The following is a 16,309-nucleotide window of genomic DNA, read 5'->3' on the forward strand; positions in this document are numbered from 1 at the left end:
CTACTTCAACCCTAGCTGCTCGGGTATGTGAACTGAAAGGAAATACAGCAGCAAGAAGAGGGGCTCCTAAGAGAAATGCTGCTCCAGTTTCTATTGGGCAGTACCCCAGAGGCAGTAGCAGAGCTGATGTTATTCTTGACCCTGATGAAGGGACCTCTGCCTCTCATTTGCAAGAATTAAGTGGCAGACGCTCCAGCCAGGACTAGAGGGGCCCTGCCTCTGGCCAGGTAGAGGAGAGGGATAACCGGATTTATTGGACTGTGTGGATCCGATGGCCTGGCACATCAGAACCACAAGAATACAAAGCTCTAGTGGACACTGGTGCACAATGTACCTTAATGCCATCAGGCTACCAAGGGACAGAACTCACCTGTATCTCTGGAGTGACAGGGGGATCCCAACAACTATCTGTACTGGAAGCTGAAGTGAGTCTAACTGGGAATGAGTGGCAAAAGCATCCCATTGTGACTGGCCCAGAGGCTCCGTGTATCCTTGGCATAGACTATCTCAAGAGAGGGTACTTCAAGGATCCAAAAGGATACCGGTGGGCTTTTGGCATAGCTGCTTTGAGCACAGAGAAGATTAGGCAGCTGTCTACCCTGCCTGGCCTTTCAGAAGACCCTTCTGTTGTAGGATTGCTGAAGGTTGAAGAACAACAGGTACCAATTGCTACCACAACGGTGCACCGACGGCAATATCGCACCAACCGAGACTCCCTGATTCCCATCCATGAGTTGGTTCACCGACTGGAGAGTCAGGGAGTAATCAGCAAGACTCGCTCACCCTTTAATAGTCCTATATGGCCAGTACGAAAGTCTAATGGCGAGTGGAGGCTAGCAGTGGACTATCGAGGCCTGAATGAAGTCACGCCACCACTGAGTGCTGCAGTGCCGGACATGCTAGAACTTCAGTACGAACTAGAGTCAAAGGCAGCCAAGTGGTACGCCACAATTGATATTGCTAATGCATTTTTCTCCATCCCTTTGGCAGCAGCATGCAGGCCGCAGTTTGCTTTCACTTGGAGGGGCATCCAATACACCTGGAATCGGCTGCCCCAGGGGTGGAAACACAGCCCTACCATTTGCCATGGACTGATCCAGTCTGCACTGGAGCAAGGGGGAGCTCCTGAGCACCTTCAGTACATTGACGACATCCTCGTGTGGGGCAACACAGCAGAAGAAGTTTTTGAGAAAGGGAAGAAAATAATCCAAATTCTCCTGAAAGCTGGTTTTGCCATTAAACAGAGCAAGGTCAAGGGGCCTGCACAGGAAATCCAGTTCTTGGGGGTAAAATGGCAGGATGGGTGTCGCCATATTCCAATGGATGTGATCAATAAAATAACAGCAATGTCTCCGTCAACTAGCAAAAAAGAAACGCAAGCTTTCCTAGGCCTCGTGGGATTCTGGAGAATGCATGTGCCAGGCTATAGTCAGCTTGTGAGTCCTCTATATCGAGTGACTCGAAAGAGAAACTATTTTGAGTGGGGCCCTGAGCAACAACAGGCATTTGAACAAATCAAACAAGAAATAGCTCGTGCAGTAGCCCTTGGGCCTGTCCGTACTGGACCAGCTATGCAAAATATACTTTACACTGCAGCTGGGGAGCATGGCCTCACCTGGAGCCTTTGGCAGAAAACCCCAGAAGAAACTCGAGGTCGACCTCTGGGCTTCTGGAGTCGGGGCTATCGAGGATCAAAAGCCAATTACACCCCAACTGAAAAGGAAATACTCACAGCATATGAGGGTGTTCGAGCTGCTTCAGAAGTTGTGGGTACAGAGGCACAGCTCCTCTTGGCACCGCGGCTACCTGTGTTACATTGGATGTTCAAAGAGAAAATTCCCACTACACACCATGCAACTGATGCTACATGGAGTAAGTGGATAGCGTTAATTACACAGCGGGCTCGAATGGGAAAACCCAATCGCCCAGGAATCCTGGAAGAGATTATGGACTGGCCGGAAGGCAGAGATTTCGGAGTGCCAACAGAAGAGGTAACCCGTGCTGAAGAGGCACCACCATACAATGAGTTGCCAGAAGACAGAAAGCAGTATGTGTTGTTTACTGACGGATCCTGCCGTGTGATAGGGAGCCATCGGAAATGGAAAGCTGCTGTGTGGAATCCCATGCGACGAGTTGTGGAGGCCATGGAAGGGGAAGGTGAGTCGAGTCAGTATGCAGAAGTAAAAGCCATACAACTAGCCCTAGAGATCGCCGAAAGACAAAATTGGCCAGCATTGTATCTCTACACTGACTCATGGATGGTGGCAAATGCTCTGTGGGGGTGGCTGCAGCAGTGGAAAGAGAGCAACTGGCAGCACAGAAGTAAACCTATTTGGCTGCTACCCTGTGGCAAGATATTGCTGCCCGGGTAGAAAACCTGGATGTAGAAGTACGTCATGTAGATGCCCACATGCCCAAGAGTCGCGCTACTGAAGAACATCAGAACAACAAAGAAGCGGATCGAGCTTCGAAAATTGAAGTGGCTAAGGTGGACCTAGACTGGGAACGTAAGGATGAGCTGTTTGTAGCTCGATGGGCCCATGAAACATCAGGACATCTGGGGAGGGATGCCACAAACAGATGGGCTCATGATCGAGGGGTGGACTTGACCATTGAGGCCATCACACAGGTTACCCATGAGTGTGAGACCTGTGCTGCAATCAAGAAAGCCATGAAGGTAAAATCTCCCTGGAACAGAACATTTTCCAAGAAAGACCTATGGAATGAAAAGATACACCTGCCTATTAATCCTGTCCTGTTAAATCCTTGTCCTGTTAAAGGACAAGGGATAACGATGAGAATGCTTGTATGCTAAAGTATGGGGATCTGAGTGTGACACAAATGTTATGGAATAAGGGGTGGAGGTTGTACTGGGTCTGGCTGGAATGTTAACTTGCCCTGCAGCAGCCCATACAGTGCCATACTCTGTACTTGTAGCTGGAACAGCAGTGTTATCACACCAGTGTTGTGTCTACTGCTGAGCAGCAGTGGCACAGCATTGGGCCTTTCTCTAACCCTCCTAGGGGGTGGGCAAAAAGTGAGGAGAGAAACATCACTAGGGCAGCTGACCTAAACCAATCAAAGGGATATTCCATACCATGTGATGTCACACTCAGCAATAAAAGGTGGAAACAGGAAGAAGAGGGGAGGGGTGGGCTCTCGTTGGGAAAACGTCGGTCCTCCTCTCGAACACCGGCTGCGTGCGTTGAGGCCTTGCTTCAAGGACGTGGTCAATCATCGCTCATTTGTGGGAAGTAGAGAGTAATTTCTTTCCTCTGCACTTCCATATAGCCTTCATTTATTTTCACACAGAATCACAGAATTTCTAGGTTGGAAGAGACCTTTTGTTTGTTTGTTTTCCTCCCTTCTTTTTATTTTTCCTTTTCCCCTCCCTTTTTCCCTTTCCCTTTTTATTTCCCCTTAGTTAAATTGTTTAGTTCATGGTAGTCTTTATTTAATTATTATAATTATTTCCCTTTAATTAAATTATCCTTATCTCAACCCGTGAGTTGTTCTTTGCTTTACTTCTCCCCCTCCTCATCTAAAGGAGGGGGAGTGAGAGAGCGGTTGTGGGGTTTAGCTGCCCAGCACGGTAAAAGCACCACACTAGGAAACCTGGAAGTGATTGTGGACTGGTCAGAAGGCAAATATTTTGGGATATCACCGGAGGAGGAGGTGGCCCGTGCTGAAGTATAGAGATTCAGGTAGTTTAGAATGCAGAGAGTCTTCTGCTAGGTCTAGGTATAGAGAAGACGATGCTGTGCCATCAGGGATTCAGGAGGATGAAGATGAGGATGTTGAAAAAGCAACAGTAACTACCCGAAACCTATACCAGCGTGAGCTACGAGATATGCGAAAAGATTTTGGTTGCTGCATAGGAGAGCAGTTTGTCACCTGGCTACTCCGGTGCTGGGACACTGGAGCCAATTGTGTGGAATTAGAGGGTATGGAAGCCAGGTGTCTGGGATCCCTGGCTAGGGACGCAGGCATTGACAAAGCAATTGGAGATGGAGCACAATCTCACAGCCTCTGGAGGCATCTCCTCTCAGCTGTGAGGGAAAGGTATCCCTTCAAGGAAGAACTTGTACATCTACCAGGCAAGTGGACCACTATGGAGAGGGGAATCCAGTACCTGAGGGAATTAGCCATATGGGAGGTGATTTATGAGGACCCAGACAACAGACAAACATCCACACAAATATCCAGATGAAGTCAGGTGTACACGACCCATGTGGCAGAAATTTGTACGGCGTGCACCATCATCACATGCCAGCTCATTGGCAATAATGGCCTGGAAAGAGGATGAGGAACCCACAGGGGATGAAGTGGCTAAACAACTCTGGCAGTACGAAGAAAGTCTCTCCTCTTCCTTACAGGCCCGTGTCTTGGCTGTGGAGAAACTTTCTGAAGAGTTCCACCAACTTAAAGAGAATTTATCTTCCTCCCCACCTGAACAAACCAGTGTCCGCCAACCAAAAGAGAATACTTTGGAGAAATTGTCTGAAAAGTTCCACCAACTTACAGTGGACTGTTAAAGACTACACTGAAAGCAAAGGGTGCTGGGACATTCAGAAACAGGGATACACATTTGGCAAAGGCCACCTGGTTAGTCAATACTAGGGCATCTGCCAACCGAGCTGGACCTGTCCAATCGAACCTGTTATGTACTGCAGAAGGGGATAAAGTTCCTGTAGTGCACATAAGAAACATGCTGGGTAAAACAGTCTGGGCTACTCCTGCCTCAGGAAAAGGCAAAGCCATTTGTGGAATTGCTTTTGCTCAGGGACCTGGATGCACTTGGTGGGTGATGCAAAAGAATGGTGAGGTCCGGTGTGTACCTCAAGGGGATTTAATACTGGGTGAGAATAGTCCATGAGTTGAATTGTATCATGTTAATTGCTATATAATACTGTATGTCATCACTACCATGACTACTATATACCCTAGATGAAAATGGTGACTAATTAGAATGTATGGGAAAGAGTGTAACCTGAGCATGACATAAATGGTACGGAATAAGGGGTGGCTAGATGTCCTGGTTTCAGTTAGGACAGAGTTAATTTTCTTCCAAGTAGCTGGTAGGGTGCTATGTTTTGGCTTAGGATGAGAAGAGTGCTGATAACATGCTGATAACATGGCTTTGTGTGTGTGTTCACACATTGGAAGATACAGAGAAGATGAAGTCAGTTTCTTCTTGGAGGTGTGCAGCAATAGGAAGAGAGGCAATGAACAGAAGTTGGAACATGGGAAATTCCAAATAAGAAAAAAAAATTAACATGAAGATGGTCAAATACTGGAACAGGTTGCCCAAAGAGGTTGTGGTATCTCCATCCCTGGAGGTGTTCAAGGCCCTGAAATACCCAATCTAATTAATCTTGCTCTGAGAAGGAGGTTGGACTAGATGACCTCTAGAAGTCCCTTTCAACCTAAATTATTCCACGATTCTGAGTGTGCATGTGTCTGTACATGTAAGTACATCTCTGTGTCTATCTCTGTGGACACTGCTTGTAAAATATAGTAAGTATAGTTACCCCCAAATTTTGAAGAGGGTTTAATAATATAGTGTTGATCTTGATGTTTTACTTTTGGGCAAAAAATTGAAAACTTGTTTTCAAGAATATGACTAACATGATTTTCAGCAACATCAAAAAAATCAACTTCCTGATTCTACAAATAAGTGCACAACTCATTCCAGGTAACAAATATTTAAATGCACTAAGTAGATTTTCACAGATCCAAAATGGTCTTTTCCCAGGGTACGGGATATGAGAGGAATCATTTCTTCTCCCCCATTTACACACCACCTGATTTGGTCTGTAAAATATCATAGATTTTCTTAACACTAAAAGATTAATCACAGATCATAATACACATAATTTTATATAAGTCTGTGTCCTGGTTTCAATTAGGACAGAGTTAATTTTCCTCCTAGTAGCTGGTAGGGTGCTATGTTTTGGATGAGGATGAGAAGAGTGCTGATAACATGCTGATGTTTTAATTGTTGCAGAGCAGTGCTTACACTAAGCCAAGGACTTTTCAGCTTCTCGCTCTGTCCTGCCAGCAGGCAGGCTGGGGCTGCAGCAGGAGCTGGGAGGGGATAGACCCAAGACAGCTGACCCAAAGTGGCCAAAGGGGCATTCCATCCCATCTGACATCATGCTAAACAATAGATAGGGGTGGCTAGCCGGGGTGGGGGGCCGGCTGCTTGGGGATAGGCCTGGCATCGGTCAGCGGGTGGTGAGCAATTGCATTGTGCATCACTTGTTTCTAACACATTATTAGTAGTAGTACTATTGTTATTGTTATTATTATTTTCCTGTCTTAATAAACTGTCTTTATCTCAACTCACAGGCTTTACTTTCCCGTTTCTCTCCCCCCCCTCCCAGAGAGGGAGGGGGGAGGGTGAGCGAATGGCTGTGTGGTGTTTAGCTGCTGACCGTGTTAAACCACAACAGTTTGATTTTATGACTAACAATGAACATTCATCTACTATGAGGATCCAAACACATTGTAAAACGTAACTATTTATTTAATTTTGGCATTCACAAGAGCTAAACTCTAAACAAATGGCTCCTAGTACCATAGTGGCAAACAAGCTTTTCTGACTGTAACATCATCTCTAACAGAGACTGCTCAAAAACTGAATGCTTAGCATAGGATCTGTGTTAACGAAGACCAAAACTTTGGGACAACTCCCTCAAAGCTCCATCCCTTTTCAGATGACATACGAGAAATAAAGTGAATTCTTCTAATCCAATGGCAATATCTTGGTACACAGTTACCCGGACTGTGATGGAACTGTACAAGTGATAAAGGTTCTATTTCTTTACTATACCTAAGGATTTCCATGTCTCAGGCAATGTAAAATCTTTTATTTCACAGTGATACACTACTTAAATTTTATTATGAGATTATCAGAAATGTGGGAGAGCTGAGAGAGGATTTGAGATCAGACTTCAACCTGAGCTGTTCAACTACACCAAGAATGACCAATTTCTAAATAGCAGAATTGAAAGGAAGCTTTGTCAAATAAAACTTGCCTTCCTGAGATCATTTACATTTGGAGAAGATTTTATTATTGAAAGAGGGAGTTAAGAGAATCTTATCAAGTAGAGAGAGAGTGCTCACGGCATTAAATTAGGATGCTACTTAGTGTCTTTGCTAACTATGGTGCACTGTGCAAATTAACTAAAGCAAGAAGCCTTGGGCCCCTTACCAAGGTCAGTCTCCTAATAAGAGTGTGAGCCTATCTTAAGAAACTGGTAGAAACTGGTCCTGTGGATGGACAAGAGCCAAGGAGCAACTGAGTCTGTGAAAAGACAAGAGGTCAACTAGCGGTGACGAGGAAGAGTCATCAATCTTCATCCCCACGACCCCCGACGACCACCACCAGAATACACTGCGCAAGCGCAGACGGTAGAAGTTTATGGAAATGACTCCTTGGAACTAATTTTAATACAAAGCGGGGACAGGTTATGAATATGTGTAGGCGTATTGTGAAACTTCATGCATATGTAATTCTTTACTGCATAGAACCAAGGCAAGTTGCCATGTCAAGTGTGCACGACTTTGGTGGGACTACCCCCCCCCCCCCGTACTACCCAGCACTGAATAAACATACCTACTTTACAATCTTACTGATTGTGGAGTCCGTTTCCGCAAGTCATTATCTGCTAAGTATCATCTTTTGTGAAAAGCCTGCATAATTGGGGAAGAAAGAGAGCTACATAAGAAGTGGTCTTCAATATGCGCACATGCACACACAAATACATGCACGTATTTCTGCAATATAGAAAACAGGTCAAAAGTAAAAATTAAAATTATTTCTAAATTTTTAAATGGTATTCCTTTAAAGCATTCCCAACCACAAATTCCAAAAGAAAGCATCAAACCCTGTTGTGTATAAAATATATTTCATTTTAGATTAAGATTTCTAAAAGTGTAAACATCTATCCTACAGACTTCCATAAGTCATCTAAGTAACTCCCGAAGACATGAGTAGCTAAAAATATACTCTAGGAAAGGACTAATTAGGTAGTCTATTTTTCCATGCTCTAATCCCAAAGAATGACCTCTCATTGCTTGCTGTTTTCCCTGCACCAATACATAATTACTGACTTAATATATATAATAGCTATATTATATAGCTATTATATATAGATATATACATGTATGTATACATATATAATAGAACTTACTGTCATATCTCTGATTATAACCACAAGCCTGTGGCAAGTTCTCATTCTGCCATTCTGCCAAGGATCCCTAAAAGAACCCACCTGTCCTCCACAGTGATGGGTGACAGAGCCCAATCCTGAAACCAAAGTTGTTTAAAATTTAATCTTGTGGGCAATCCCAATGCAGTCTAGAAGAGAACTCCCATATTTAAAAATAAATCCACAAACTTGTGTCTTGAAAACATCATAGCTCCAAAATAAAAGTGAATCGAGTGGTCAAAAGCTGTTCCTGGAGGGATATCCGTTGTGTAACCATTTTTAAGAGGAAATGGACCTGACATTTAAAAAGTCAGGTGTCAAATGGCCAATATACAGAAATGATTAGGAAGAAAGATAGGGTGTCTGTAAGATGATGTTTTCCCAGCATTTTGGAGCTACCAACATAAACAAGAATTTAAGAAGCCATATCAGTCTTAATAATAGTTTCAAAGGACACTGACACTATGGGAAAAATGTAGTCAACCAGCCAGAGGTTGCTTTAGATTTACATATGCATGTAATTTCAGAACTGAAAGCCACTCCTGAAGGACTACAAGTTTCTCCACAAAATAAATATTCTAAATAATACATATTCTAATAAATATTCTAAAATTCAAGCACTTGGTGCTTCAAGCACAAAAGCATGTCAGTTCACTTTCCAATACCAATAAAGCCAAAGGACAATAAGAGCACAAGTAGTCAGTTACTCATTAAGGTAATTAAGGAAATTTATGCTATCTACTACATTTACCAACAAATTAGCTGTATTAGAGGGCTGTCTTTACCAAAGAGATCAGAGCTAACCATAGACAATCACTGAATCTCACATAATATTTTGAAGAATCAGCTAATCAAAATAGGTGATTATCCCACTATATTTAGCACTGGTGCAACCTCACCTTGAATATTGTGTGCACTTCTGGGCTCCACAATATAAAAAGGATGTTAAGTTATTTGAAAGCATCCAGAGGAGGTCAACAAAGATGGTAAAAGGGCTGGAAAGCATGTCCTATGAGGAAAGGCTGAGGACACTTGGGTTGTCTAGTCTGGAGAAAAGAAGGCTAAGAGGCAACCTCATTGCTCTGTACAACTTCCTGAACAGGGGAAGTGGAGAGGGAGGTGCCAATCTCTTCACCCTGGTGATGATCTTTGAAGGTCCCTTCCAACTGAACTATTCTATAATTGAAAGATGGGATTAGAAATTAGTGAGTGATTGATCGAGAATGAATATGTAGGCAACACTCATTGCTTAATATGTGCTACATTTGCGATGTGCCTGTGCTGCGCTTAGGCCTCCAGATAACAGGAGCCCCTGGGACCCCAAGAACCAGATCAAACCAACCTTATGGTTCGGACTGTGACCAAGGGCTCAGAGATAAGGAGGACTGTTACATGCAAGGCCTCAAGATAACAGGAGCCCCTCAGACCCGGAGAACCAGACCAAACCAACCTTATGGCCCAGATTGTGACCAAGGGCTCAGAGAGCATGCACAAGGAGACGAGGTGAAAAGTTCAACCCTGATGAAGACATCTTACTTCATTCTCATGACCCTCGGTGCCCACCACCAGAAGGCACTGCGCAAGCGCAGAGGGGAAGAGTTTATGGAAATAACTTCTTGGAGCTAATTTTAATACTAAGCGGGGATAGGTTATGAATATGTATAGGCATACTGGGAAACCTCATGCATATGTAAATCTTTACTGCACATAACCGAAGCAAGTTGCCGTGTTAGGGGTACACGACTTTGGTGGGACTACCCCCCCATGCTGCCCAGTGCTGCATAAACATACCTACTTTACAATCTTACTGACTGTGGAGTCAGCTTTCCATGAGTCACAATCAGTTACACAACCCTGGTATCATTCAGAATGCAACAAAAGTTTATATCACAGTACAGACATTTAAATGCACATTAAAATAAATTATATTGTCAAAATAAATTAAAAAAAAAAAAACACACAAAACAAATACAAACAACAGGAAATATGAAGACAGCACAGATACTATATTAGCAACGTTTATACAAGAACAAATGTGCCCTATCAAATTTAATTACAGCATCTCTTCTCCAACAGCATAATTTATACTGCCATATCTGATGCTAAGAAAAAAAAAATATATCTGAAAGGTCTCAAATAATGGAATAATTTTAAATGCTTCTATCCTAACACCCAACTCAGGCTCTGTGGCAGGATCCATGCACTCCTTTGAGTCACCTGGAGCAAGACAGTTCAGAAACTTTCTCCAGCAGTACAGTCCACTCAACGATTCCAACACCAGAAATACAAGGAGAAAATACAGAGAAGGAAATGGCTCCTCAACACTCCTGGAGACTCCAGAGACCCTCGGTTTTGGTAATCCTCTTTCTCTTTTCCCCGACATACTCCAAAGCTTTAGCTGTTTGCTAGGAGGTACAAAACTTGAACAAGATCCCCAACAAGTTTACTTGCTTTGGTATGACCCTTGCAGTTTTTACTCGGTCCCTTTTCTGGGGCCTCAAAATCTCCCTGTGTGCGCTGCTGCTCCCATGTCACCCCCCATGGGAGCACCCTCGGGGCCGCGGAGCAACCACTCAATAAGGTCACAAGCACTGAGGGCAGAGACACCCCAAAGGAGATGGAGAGCAATATCACAACTCTGGTCTTTCCCCCCTTCCCTGTGTGTTTTACCGCCTGGTGTCCAGACACCCGTCGTGTCTCCCATGGGGACACATACCCGGCGGGACGGGCACAATTCCACTGAAGTGTTGCGGAGGGTGTCAACTTCTGGGACCTTTGGGGGAGAAGATGAACAAAGGGGTAGTCCTTGGGAGAGGGGGTGGAGAGAAAATATCCCTCTCCGCCCCAAAATACTTCCCTGCCTCATACGCACCACTTACCTGACACAGGGGCTCTGTTGCCCGGGGCAGAGATGTGGCCGCCTCTACCCTGGCTCTGAGTTCCTTGCTCCGGGAGGTTCGGCCTGTGTAGGAGTGGCGGCGGCTGCTGGCAAAGGGTGGGGGGAGGAGGCTGTTGTAAACGAGCGGCGCCCCCGTTCATGGCGAAGCTGAGGAAGCTGGAGTGGATCGGGGGAGACTACAGGAGAAGAAAGGGAGTTTGGGGGGGGGGGGATGGGGACGGCTGCAGCAGCGATGGGGGAGGGGGAGAAGGAAAAGAAGGCGGCAGGCGACAGCGCAGGAGGAGGGAGAGGAGAGACGGCAGAAGGAGCCACCAGTCTTCTGGTGAACCCGACTCCTCTATCAGCCTCTCCCACCTGGCGAAGGGGATCCGATCGATCTTCAATGTCGTCCTCCCCGGACTTTGCAGATTCCCGGTCGTGGTTCTGCAAGCAGGCGGAAGGAAAGAGGCGGGAATCGAGCTGCACCGCGGAAGGTTCTGAGTTGGTGGCGATCAGCATCACTTCCCCCTTCCCGCCCGCCCCCAATTGGTTGGCGGCAGCCGGGGTCCCTGCCGCCCGGACAGCACAGGAGAGGCGGCAAGCACGACAAAAAATTCCCTTTTGGTCTCCCCTTCCCTGCGAAGTAGCAGCAGTGGGACAAGGGGGCTGCCACCGCTCATTGTCCAAGCAAGGTGTCCCCCTCGTAAGAGGGCATAATAATTTGTATCAAGAAGATGGTTGATGTTAATAAAGAAGGGGGAGATGTGGGAGTGTGGCCATGGGGGTCGGCAAGCCCCATGGTTGATGATAACATCAGACTCTTAACGATGAGGCCATCAGGAATGTTTTTGAGGAGAAGGAAAATAGGATGAAATATAGTATACTGATGTGTTGTTTCAGCATCTTAGAGGGAAAAGGAATGGAATTAAGTTGGCCCCTGACTGAGCCTTTGGTGTTGGCATGAGAAAAGTACAAGCTGGAGAAAGATAAATGAAATGTTAAAAGGGTTGTTGAAGGTGTTAAAGGTTGTGTGGCATGTTCAAACAGAGCTGTTTGAAGTTGAATGAGCAGGGAAAGAGGATGTAGGAATGTTAATAGTTCTGCCTCAACCCTAGGCTGAGATCTCAAAACCACGGGTGTGAGCCCTCTGGGGCAGATGGTCCATGATGGGTCCGAGAGAGTTGTCATGGAAACAGGAAAAGGCATTTTTATTTGCAATACTTGAAATTTAAATTGGGAAAAATGGTTGGAATTCATCAATTTTTATACTTACCCAGTTTGCCAAGGTCCTTCTTAGGAAGAGTCTTGCTGGAAAAACTGGATGCAAAAATTACTTTTGAACAAGGAAAAATGGAAATAAACTTTTCACAAAATTAGAAAACAGTCAAGTTTGGTTCACAGTACTAGATTGAAAGGATGCCTTTTTCTGCCTGCCCATGGCATCTGAAAGCCAGAAATTCTTTGCCTTTGAATGGGAAAATCCTAATAGTGGATGAAAAACTGAGCTTACTTGGATTGTGTTACCACAGGGTTTCAAGAATAGCCCCACCATATTCAGGAAACAACTAGCCTGTGATCTTGAAGCTTGAAAGACCCCTTCGGGAAAAGGGGACACTGTTGCAATACGCAAATGATAGCTACTGAAGAAGAAACGGAATGTGTATAATGGACTTACTAAAGTTTTTCAGCACTAATTCTGTGAACCCAACGTCTTTCCTTAGTCATGTTGTCGTGGTTTAACCCGGCTGGCAGCTAAATACCACGCAGCCGTTCGCTCACCCTCCCCCCTCCCTCTCTGGGACGGGGGAGAGAAATGGAAAGTGAAGCCCGTGAGTTGAGATAAAGACAGTTTAATAAGACAGGAAAATAATAATAACAAAATAATAATAACAATAATAACAATAATGTTACAATGGTGATAATAGGAAAATAATAATAATATGTACAAACAAGTGATGCACAATGCAATTGCTCACCACCCGCTGACCGATGCCCAGCCTAACCCCGAGCAGTCCGGCCCCCTCCCCCCGGCTAGCCACCCCTATATATTGTTTAGCATGACGTCAGATGGTATGGAATACCCCTTTGGCTAGTTTGGGTCACCTGTCCTGGGTCTGTCCCCTCCCAGCTCTTACTGCACCCCCAGCCTGCCTGTTGGCAGGACAGAGCAAAAGGCTGAGGTGTCCTTGGCTTGGTATAAGCACTGCTCTGCAACAATTAAAACATCGGGGTGTTATCAGCACTCTTCTCATCCTAAGCCAAAACACAGCATTCCACCAGCTACTAGGAAGAAAATTAATTCTGTTTTAACTGAAACCAGGACATCTATCCACCCCTTATTCCATACCATTTATGTCATGCTCAGGTTACACTCTTTTCCATACATTCTAATTAGTCACCTATAGTAGTCATAGTAGTGATAACATACAGTATTATATAGTAATTAACATGGTACAATTCAGTTCATGGGCTATTCTCACCCAGTATTAAATCTCCTTGAGGTACACACCGGACCTCTCCGTTCTTTTGCATCACCCACCAAGTGTATCCAGGTCCCTGAGCGAAAACAATTCCACGAATAGGTTTGCCTTTTCCTGAGGCAGGAGTAGCCCAGACTGTTTTACCCAGCATATTTCTTACATGCACTACAGGAACTTTATCCCCATCTACAGTACGTAACAGGTTTGATTGGGCAGGTCCAGCTCGGTTGGCAGATCCCCTAGTATTGACTAACCAGGTGGCCTTTGCCAAATGCGTATCCCAATTTTTGAATGTTCCAGCGCCCATTGCTTTCAATGTAGTCTTTAACAGTCCGTTGTATCGTTCAACTTTCCCGGAGGCTGGTGCATGATAGGGGATGTGATACACCCACTCAATACCATGTTCTTTGGCCCAAGTGTCTATAAGGTTGTTTCGGAAATGAGTTCCATTGTCTGACTCTATTCTTTCTGGGGTACCATGTCGCCATAGGACTTGCTTTTCAAGGCCCAGGATAGTGTTCCGGGCGGTGGCATGAGGTACAGGATATGTTTCCAGCCATCCGGTGGTTGCTTCCACGTAGCATCAGTTGCATGATGCGTAGAAGAGACTCTTCCCTTGAACATCCAGCCTAGTACTGGCAATCGGGTTGCTAGGAGGAGCTGCGCTTCAGTACCGACCACCTCCGAAGCAGATCGAACTCCTTCATATGCTGCCAATATCTCCTTTTCAGTTGGAGTATAGCGGGCCTCAGATCCTCTGTATCCCCGACTCCAAAACCCCAGGGGCCGACCTCGAGTTTCCCCAGGTTCTTTCTGCCAGAGGCTCCAGGTGGGGCCGTTCTCCCCGGCTGCAGTGTAGAGCACATTCTTTACATCTGGTCCTGTTCGAACTGGCCCAAGGGCTACTGCATGGACTATTTCCTGCTTGATTTGTTCAAACGCTTGTCGTTGTTCAGGGCCCCATTCAAACTCATTCTTCTTACGGGTTACTTGGTAGAGCGGGTTTACAATCAGACTGTAATTTGGGATGTGCATTCTCCAAAACCCCACAACACCTAGGAAAGTCTGTGTTTCTTTTTTGTTAGTTGGTGGAGACATAGCTGTTATTTTGTTGATCACATCCATTGGGATTTGACGATGTCCATCTTGCCATTTTATTCCTAAAAACTGGATCTCTCGTGCAGGTCCTTTGACTTTATTTTGTTTTATGGCAAAACCAGCTTTCAGAAGGATTTGGACTATTTTCTTCCCGCGTTGGCGGGCGAGCTCCAAGATGGCGGCCGAGGGCGACTGCGCCTCAGGGGACCGTGTGGCGCTGGCGGCGGCGGTGGAGGCGGTGGCGGCGGGCTGGGTGCTGGAGCGGCTGCAGGAGCTGGGACTGAAGCGGCTGCAGGAGCTGGGACTGGAGCGGCTGCAGGAGCTGGGACTGGAGCGGCTGCAGGAGCTGGGACTGGAGCATCTGCAGGAACTGGGACTGGAGCGGCTGCAGGAGCTGGGACTGGAGCGGCTGCAAGAGCTGGGACTGGAGCGGCTGCAGGAGCTGGGACTGGAGTGGCTGCAGGAGCTGGAACTGGAGCATCTGCAGGAACTGGGACTGGAGCGGCTGCAGGAGCTGGGACTGGAGCGGCTGCAGGAGCTGGAACTGGAGCATCTGCAGGAACTGGGACTGGAGCATCTGCAGAAGCTGGGACTGGAGCGGCTGCAGAGTCCACCGTAGGGGTCACAGTGGCCGTTGGATCTGTCACAGGGCTTGGCGTGGCCACAGGGTCTGTCACTAAGTTGATAGCAGTATCAATGGCAGCTCGATAGGCATGAGCCAGGCCCCAGCATGTTACAATGATTTGTGTTACTTTGGAACTGCCAGAATCATGACACCTTTTTCTCAAGCATTCTGCCAGTTTTTGAGGATTTTGCAGTTGTTCAGGGGTGAATTTCCAAAACACTGGGGGTGCCAACTGCTCTAGATGCCTGCCCATATCCTCCCATACTCCCTGCCACCCACAACTATACTGCCTCCGGGCAGATCTCCGGATGAGCTTCCTAAGTAGTTGTTTAACTTTAAGCAGAACCTGAAGTGCATTCAGGAGGCAGAACAACAAGACTATGCTGGTCTGAGTATCCCAAGGATATTCAATATCTTGGAGAGCTATTGTAGCAAGCTCGGAGGGTAAGAGGGTGGTGAAGGAGGAAGGGAGAGTGATCCAGGAGGATACAGGGGTGGTGAAGGAGAAAGGGAGAGTAATCAAGTAAGAAAAAATATCTTCCCCTTTCCCCTCCACAGATTGACTCCCTAATGGAAAAAAACAATAGGTGTAATTGCTAATAGTTTCCAAGATACAGTTTCCAAAATACAGAGTCGACGATGTTACTGAGTATAAATACCAAGTTAGAGTCATGACCAGATATCTCATCGTCTCATAAGCCATTGCTACAACACTCAGTACCATAATGATCTGAAACCAGGGCCCGGAGAGGATAAACAACATGACAGAGAGCAAATATGGAAAATAATGTACTATAATACTCAATTTGGAAAACAGGCGCAGCAGACTTGAGATTAAAGCAATCAGCATTATGACAAGTGACTATTAAGCAGGTCTAATACTTACACAAATTTTAGTTTAACACACTGTGGTTAGATCTGCCGTTATCTCAACCTTTCGGGCCCCACGTTGGGCGCCAAAAAGACTGTCGTGGTTTAACCCGGCTGGCAGCTAAATACCACGCAGCCGTTC

The 16,309-nt window shown here is 45.8% G+C and overlaps 1 protein-coding gene across 1 annotated transcript in view; it reads right to left on the reverse strand.

Annotated features, from left to right (window-relative positions):
- Positions 1 to 11,594, reverse strand: part of LOC311426300 (E3 ubiquitin-protein ligase RNF38-like) — a 171,474-nt gene extending 159,880 nt beyond the window's left edge. The window contains exons 1-2 of the mRNA XM_084502652.1: positions 11,470 to 11,594; positions 11,096 to 11,291 (exon numbers count right to left, since the gene is read on the reverse strand). Coding sequence (XP_084358778.1) covers positions 11,096 to 11,255 — 160 coding nt within the window. The 5' untranslated portion in view covers positions 11,256 to 11,291; positions 11,470 to 11,594. The remainder of the gene's footprint in view (positions 1 to 11,095; positions 11,292 to 11,469) is intronic.
- Between the last annotated feature and the right edge of the window lie 4,715 nt (positions 11,595 to 16,309).

The sequence above is a fragment of the Aythya ferina genome, assembly GCF_964211825.1.
Source record: "Aythya ferina genome assembly, chromosome: W".
NCBI classification, from domain to species: domain Eukaryota; kingdom Metazoa; phylum Chordata; class Aves; order Anseriformes; family Anatidae; genus Aythya; species Aythya ferina.